At 38.3% G+C, this 8346-nt stretch overlaps 1 protein-coding gene across 2 annotated transcripts in view; it reads right to left on the reverse strand.

Annotated features, from left to right (window-relative positions):
• Positions 1–5730: 5730 nt before the first annotated feature.
• The window catches only part of CLINT1 (clathrin interactor 1), a 59068-nt gene continuing 56452 nt past the window's right edge, over positions 5731–8346 (reverse strand). For both annotated transcript variants that reach the window (XM_040443394.1, XM_040443388.1), the window contains exon 12: positions 5731–7482. In XM_040443394.1, the coding sequence (XP_040299328.1) occupies positions 7136–7482 (347 nt within the window). In that variant the 3' untranslated portion in view covers positions 5731–7135. The remainder of the gene's footprint in view (positions 7483–8346) is intronic.

Raw genomic sequence — 8346 nt, forward strand, 5'->3', positions numbered from 1 at the left:
AGAATCACAGGAGCAAATAAAAAATTGCAAAGAGCACACAATCTTTAAAAGGCATTGCTGTGCACTTTTTGAAATGGATTCCTTAAACAAGCAATCCAAGGCCATCCACCTTTCCGGCAGCTTGCTCTTAACATATCTTCTGAGCCCTTGAGGAGCCTTCGCATTATACTCCAAACCTGCTGGAATTTTCTGCTTCCGATGTGGCTGTCTTACGCTAAGTTACATCACCATTTCTACAAAACAAACAAAAGGTTCACACTTCAGATGAGATCAGTTTTTATTTGCTCTGTGGCTCATCTCCTGCTGGCGACCTTTAGAAAATGCAACAAGATTTCATAAACATTCAGTGCTTACTTAAAAAAAAAGTATCATTTAACAAGTATCTACTGGCTACTCTGTGTAGAGCGTGACAAGACACCTGGGACAATATGGTCAGAGATCAGGGATATGCAAGAAAAACCTGATAATTTATCTGAATGGCATGTACAATCTTTAAAGAGGTCTGAAATATTATAGAGGAGAAATGAGGGATAGTGGAATAAAACTGGATTTGGATTCTGAGGATCTGTGCTAGGAGACATGGTTTCACTAACTATACTTGGCCTTCTGGGAGCTGGTTTCCTCATCTACAACAAGGGGCTAATAACTGTCTTACCTTGTCAGCTTAGGGTAATTGTGAACATCAGGGAGGAAATGAGTGTGAATCCACTCTGTAAACTATAATAGGCAAATGCGTGTTGTTACTTCTTGAAGTATTCGGTATGTATTTATAAATGGCCCCTTTGTATCTTTCACATATGTGTCAACAATTGATATATTTCAAGTTCGACAGTAAACATTGCCAATTTTCCACTCAAGTGTTTTACAGCCCACGGCTAGTTTTTCCAAGTGAGCTCTGTGAAAACAATGGCAGTGAAAGCACATGGGACCTTCAGAATACACCATCCTTGGTGGTCATGATCCCCTGAGGAACTTTCGAGGAGAGTGGAGTAATTACGTACCTCAGCCTTCTAAACCTCAGCGATTACCATGTCCTTGCCGATCTCCTCAGCTTTCCTGTTTCATTGAGCTCCAGCCACACCCACTAAGCTTCCGATGGTTCTTTTTCCACTTGGAGGTTTTCCATGTGGGCTTCATCGTTCTTCTGATCTCTATATAAAAGCTCCCTTCTCAGAGAGGCCTTCCTGAGTTACCCTACCTAAATTAGGCCTCCCGTATTTTTTTTTAAAGTTTATTTATTTACTTTGAGAGTGAGAGAGAGGTCGCTGGGGAGGGACAGAGAGAGGGTGAGAGAAAGAGAATCCAAGCAGGCTCCACACTGCCAGCCTGGAGCCTGATGTGGGGCTCGATCATGAACGGTGAGATCATGACCTGAGCTGAAATCCAGAGTTGGACACTTAACTGACTGAGCCACCCAGGCTCTTCTCTCCTTCTATTTTTGGCATAACAGCCACTTAACTATCTCTTTCAGAACACTTAAACATGCACACACTTCCATAGATTCCTAGCTACGAGGGTTTGGACTTTCTGCATTTTTATGATGACTGTTTTGGTATTGTTCCTCTTGATTTAATTGTTGATAATCGAGAAGTGAAAATATCATGAAAAATAGGAATGCTGGGGCCCAGTCTACTACCTAATGTTTGGGCTGCCTTTTAGAAAATAGGGTTTAATAAAAGGGGTATAAGTCACCAGACACAAAACATCACCTCTTCAACACTTCACTAACAGAAGCTGATTCTGTGCCCATTACACACCAATTTCCAAAATGAAGCTCTTCTGGGGTGAGAGGGAGTCCTGCTTAGGATTTCCTTCCTCTTTCCATGGCAAAAACTCTGACAGACTTACTAACTGAAGTCTGACCTTGCTGATCAGTTACTGAAAATTGACAGTCTCCATTTTGGGGACCCTGCATAACAATCTTTTTAAAGCTACTTTTGACCAGTTTCGGATGAACCTGTTCCCTATCTACCAGAGGGAGGTCATTGTTCCATAGGTTGTGAGAATGAGGGGAGTTGATGTACATAGGGTGAAGGTGCCCAGCCCAGAACTTGCTCCTGCCATTCCGTGAATGGATGGAAACCTTGCCAGATTCCTCCAATTTCAGGGATCAAAATTCATCTAGGTTCATAAGGAATACCGTGAATGTGCATGCACTACCTCTATAGCTACATGCTTCCTTGAGATATTTGGTAGAGTACACAGTATATGAAGCTGCCAGGCTGCCTTGCAAACAAGTCATAGGTCTTCAGGTTTGAGCCATTTTGCTCTCTCTTCTCAAGGGACAGAAAGAGACGTTTGAAAGGTTCACAACTCATCACTCAGCACCCAGTCGCTCAGTGTAAGTTCTTTTAAAAAATCAAAATGGATAAGAAACTTACTTCTTCATATTACAGAAGCTAGGAAATATGAGCTAGGTATCAGAAAATAATCTCGAAAACTGAGCAAACATGATGCCACAAACTTCTAGTATTGGGTATCCAGAGAGTAATTTCATGTGGCAGTCATTTTGCTGGTGACTGAGTGAAAGGCAAAACTAAATGCTTTGTACCTCAAGCAGATCACCTTATAAACAGAATAAATCAAACAGAGTTACCATGAAGTAATCTTATTTGTTCTCAATACTATAGTGGGGAGGGGCTCTTGGGTGGCTCAGTCTGACTTCAGCTCAGGTCATGATCTCACAGCTCGTGTGTGCATTGGACCCTGCGTTGAGCTCTGGGCTGGCAGCTCACAGCCTGGAAACCTGTTTTGGATTCTGTCTCCATCTCTCTCTGCCCCTCCTCCGCTTGCACTCTCACTCTCAAAAATAAACATTAAAAACATTTTTTTAATAAGTAAAAAAAAAAATAAAATATTATAGCCGTGTGGCCTGTGGACCACTGGGGAGCCCTGAGACCTGTCTGGAGCATCTGCGGGTTTCTACCCTTTCCAACCTGGTATCCCTGAGGCCAGACCTTTTTCATGTACTTCCACCAAAACAACACTGCACAGTAGACTGAATGCAGAAGCGCATAAGAGAATCCAGCAATAAGCTAGGTAATAAAGAGATTTTCAAAAATGTAAAAACACTGCCACTCTTCTCACAAATTTTGATTTTGAATTTTTTTTATAAAATTATATTTTGACAGGTAATGGGGTTTACTATAAAATCTATTAATATTTTTTAAGTTGCTCAGTTTTTATTTCAAGTACAGCATATATCAACAGATATGACCCACATAAACACAAGCTCTTTGGGGTTCTCAATCATCTTTAGGGTGTAAAGGGGGTGCTGAGACCAAACTGTTCATACACAACTCTAAGCACTCTTTTCTCACCATGAAATGGCAGAGTGTGCCTGGGGCACTTACTTAAAGAACACAGCTGCAAGATGTATAGTTAAGAAAACTTAAATGGAAAAGAAATGCAGGGCTTGACAGCCCAGGAAGCAGTTATTTAAAGTAATGACATTAAAGAATAACAAACAAAACCCATGTTTGCCCATCAGGACTTTCAAATCCCTCCCAAATCCCTGGGAAGCTAACCATCTGAATTGGCTGCACGCTGATTCCCTTACCCATTGGGGTGAGCAAGGGCAGTGTGAAGGGGTGCAGGAGACACTCATGACGTCTGCAAGGAACAACGCATTATTAGCAAGGCTGCCGTTATTAAGAAGGCACGCAAGAATTAAGGGCATAATGAGTAAGAGTTAAAAAAAACCTTCATGGATAGATTTTTTTTTTTTTTTTTTTTTAGTCTTTATATCTGATTGTTTCTCTGGATATAAGAATATCAAGATCTTAGTCAACAAAACTGCAAGAAGTCAATAGAAAAATTGAGATCTTCTACTGCTTCTAAAAGCTGAGAACATTCTAATGAGGGTTATTTGTGCGGCAAATCCGATACCAAGCGCTCACTTTCACAGTTCTCTCCCTCCCATCTGCACTAATGTGGTAAGAAGTCAGTCAATACATTCACAAAATAGCTCACTTACAATCTCCTTGTCTAAGAACAAAGTGGAACTAAACTCAGGCAGAAAAATCCTCAGAAAACAACTTAGCAGAAGTCTCTAAGGCTTTCTTAACTACACACTGCTTTTAGGAATACACCAGAAGATGAACTTTTGGGTTTGTTGTGTAAATGGCATGCATGCCAAGCATCTAGCAGTGACTGGCACATAGAAGGTCTTGTCATGTAGGCACATTTACATGAAATAAAAATGGGTGGCAGAGAAATATTTAGTGTACTTGTGTCAGTGCCGGTAGATCTCACTCGTTATTTATCTAATGCTTCCAGATTTAAGTTCATTTCAGAAAAAATGTATCAGGGCCCAGAGAAGTCAGGCAGGTTGATCAAGGTGTCACACAGGTAGTGCATGGTTGAAATGGGATTAGATCTGCTTCCAAGTCCATGCTTTCCACAACGCTATGCTGTCTCCCGGGAGAGTTCAAACAACAAAGCCAGTTCATTTCAGAAATCTATTTACCGTAAGGTGTGCTCTGTGCTTAGGACAGTTAGCTTCATTTTACTAACGTGCTTCAAAAATATTTGAGAGAAAAAGCATTACCCCTTCCCTCCAAATAGAACTCTAGACCCCAACTTATTGACGACCCCACAACCAGCAGCATTATGGTTATCATTCAGGCAATTTGTTATAGACACCAGAGGAAACATCCCAAGTACCATACAAGCACGCTGTGTCCATGTGTGGTTCCTGAAGACTGTATTAGAGGTAGAAAAAAATTTTCAAACGGGAAAAAGATGAAATCTGGGTTGGCGGTGGAGATTCACTTGTAAATTTTGTGAACAGTTCCTACCTCCTCCTCTCCAGCAAAAAAAATACATTAAGCGGAAGCTCAAAAAGGTAAAGGGGTATAGGACAGGCAGAGGGAGTCCAACAGACTAAAGAAGAGTAGTTTCTTGTCAAGTCCAAATTACTTGGGGGTATTCAGACTTTTCTTTGAAGTATCATTTAGTGACCCCTTCAGTAACAAATTGTTAAACTGGATGGGCCCCTAGCAAGGCAATTCTCTCATGGGCTCTGAAACAAAACACACTGGTAAGACAGCAAACTGTACGTTGAGGTGCAGTAATACGTGTGACAGGCTCCCTTTGGTCTTCGGAGACATAGGAAGGAGGCATAGTACAGGAAATGCTTTAGAGATAAATCTTATTTTATTAGAAAAGCATCTTTAAACACAAAAGTTTGGAAACAGTATTTATTTGCTCCAAGAATCGTATGTATCTGAAAAGGCGATGCTACACCTCTCTGTTTAATGAGAACATTCATTGAAGATTACGGGTTTTAAGTATGAGTGAAGATCTCCTCCGTGCTGCCACCAGAGCCTGGCTTGACTGCTCTGAACTAACTACACTTGAAAGCTCCTATTCTTTGAAACCAATTTAAACACATTGAATTGTTGAAAGATTAAAAACCACAGTCAGCTAATTACACTCTCTCATCTCTTATTCAGCAAATGAATCACTTTTCATTACCACTTAGCTGAAGTACATGAATTTCTGCCTAATTAGAAATGTTGTAGATGGAACATTAGCAAGAATGGAGTGGGTCAGGATATCTCTGCTGCTTCATTTTTAATTCCTAACAGTAGAGTCTGAGAGGAAAGAAGAGAGAAGTCATTAAATAATTTTAAATTATTTATAAAAATTACTTTGCCCAAATTATAATTATTTTTTCCCCAAACGGTCTCAAATGTCTAACAGAATGAAAGAAAAAGCAGTTCAACATTGATTTTAATGAACATTTTAATGTTATGTAGAACAGAACATTATGAATACAATGGAAACAAAGTTTTATCAATAAAAAAAATTTCAACACAAAGTGGGGAGGTAATAATTTGATACCTATATTATAGTATTTATTTTTAAAAATATTCCCAGCTTGAGGGTGAAAACAATTAATTTTGCATTCCAAACTCTAGAATCATGATTTTCATGTGAGCTTAACGCAGAATTACAGCAGGAAAACAAAAACACTTTAATTAATTTCCTTTATTTGCCATTAAATCAATAAAATCTTTGACTGCTACAGGTCTCCTTTAATAATATATATTTAACTCCTCTCTATTGGAACCATATTGCTAATGCCATATTATATACACTCAAATCCAAAACAAAACAAATATTGTATAAAATCTAAAAGCCAACATCGTTGAATTCTAACATTTATATTTAACTTAAGGTTTTAAGAATTTTTACCTTTTCAATTTTTTGAAAAGACACCAAAAAAAAATAAAAATAAATATTTTTCTCTTTTGACTGTTCCTGACTGATAAATGGTGGCTACAGGGATAAACACGGAAGGAAGCCTCGCCAAGTTAACCACTGCAAATTGTAAATAATGACTGCTAAAAACAAACAAAAACTCTGGAGGGGTTTTTTTTTTTTTTTCTTTTAAAGGAAACCATAGAGCAGTCCTGAAAAAAATATTTTTCCTAGTTCTGCAAAGGATAATTATAGCAGAAGACATGGGAAAAGTCCCACAGCTATCACCAATCGCTTAAAGAGGTTTCGTTACAATAAAAATTTGGATAGTATAATAGTAATAGCAGTGTTGCTGGAACATTAGCAAAAGTATATACATTCCAGTTACCTTTGATTTAGCCATAATCACATATGTATGCCTTTTTTGGACAAAAATATATATTTTTATAAAAAACTGATCATCCAACTTTAATGATTTCATTTATGGACTCAAGAGTGGTAGTAAAAGGAACAGACCCAATTATGACAAGGCGATTCAGGGACAGAAAAATCAAGTTCCTCAGGAAAAGAAAAGTATAAAATTAGAGATTCAAACACATTTATTCAGCCCTATTCCAGACTTCCCACGAATCATGATGTTAAAATGGGCTCTTCGATTTATAAAGACTTTCCAGGTCTCACTACCCCATGTGTGGTCTATTCTTACTGGGAAAAATGATTTTGACTGCCTCATCTGAAGTGCCCTTGCCTGTCCATCTGAAATACTAGATACTTCACTTTTATAAAACAGCCTTTTTTTGGTTCTTTATGTAGGTTTAAATCTTAATTAATTGATAAAAGAAAGGGGAGTTGATTAGCATTTTCCATCCCAACATCACCTATCTTCACCGCTAAAAATCCTTCATTCAATCTGCTCCTTTATAATCTCTCATTTGCTAAAGTTGGCGAAATTTGCAAAGGCATCTTGCTTGGGTTGCACAGTTCCAGAAGTCATGGCTAAGTTGGGCATGCCCATTCCCATTGTGCCTGTCAGGCCCATCCCAGCAGTTGACATCCCTATGTTCATGTTCATGCCCATCATACTCTGGTTCATCATGGGAGTATTTCCAAGAGGGGCCATTCCCATTGTGCCAGTCATCACACCAGGCATGCTCATAGGCATGGGTCCCCCCATCAAAGGGTTAGTTTGGGGCCGGACAGGAAGTATGTTTGATGGAGAACTGAGGTTCACAGCTCCAAAACTTTGAGTCATCACATTCAGAGGTTGTTGCATATCTACCAGAAGAAAAGAGACAAAAGAACTTCACATTAGATTCATCAAGCAGAAGAATAAAATAATCTTCTTGACCATCAACACTTGTAACTCCTAATAAAATTCTTTTATGGTGATTTTACAAGGTAAGTCAATTAACTTGCACTATTTGCTCTAGAAAAATACTCTGTGGCTGTTAACTCTGGTTTCCCAAAGATGCAGAAACAGTTAAGAGTGGGCTGGGGGAAAATACGAGGCACTTTGATATCATTCTGACAGAATTTAGTGTTGAATCCAACCTGACCTAACAAGTTGTCAGGAGCTGTTGTGTATCAAAAGCCTTAAAAAAGTTTATACCCTTTGACTTACTCTATTTTTAGAACATTACACTAAGGAAGAAAAACACAAGTACAAAGATTTATATAAAATCCTGGAGTTATTTACAATAGCAAAAAGCCGGGAACAACAGAAATAACCAACAATAAAGAAATTCAACACTGGTATGACACATAACTATAAATATCTAAAAATCATTTTTTCTTAAAAATATTAAATACAGGAAAATAATAATTTAATGCTGAATGACAGCTGCAAGAAACAAAACAATATACATAGAGTGATTTCGAGTATTAAAAATATGGTTAGAAAAGATAGAAAATACGAATTAATAGCGATTATCCCTGGATTACGGAGGTGAGATGATTTTTGTTTCTGGTCATATTCAGTTATATTTAAAACATTTTCTACAACAAATATTTTTATTTTAGTGATCAGACTCCCAAAACTCACCATAATACATACACAATCATGTTATCATGCCAAGAGCAGGATACAAAGTAATCTGAATATGCCAGGGTGTACATCAATCAAGAACCCGGGGGGGGGGG

The sequence above is a fragment of the Herpailurus yagouaroundi genome, unplaced genomic scaffold, assembly GCF_014898765.1.
Source record: "Herpailurus yagouaroundi ecotype Mexico unplaced genomic scaffold, PumYag 29, whole genome shotgun sequence".
NCBI classification, from domain to species: domain Eukaryota; kingdom Metazoa; phylum Chordata; class Mammalia; order Carnivora; family Felidae; genus Herpailurus; species Herpailurus yagouaroundi.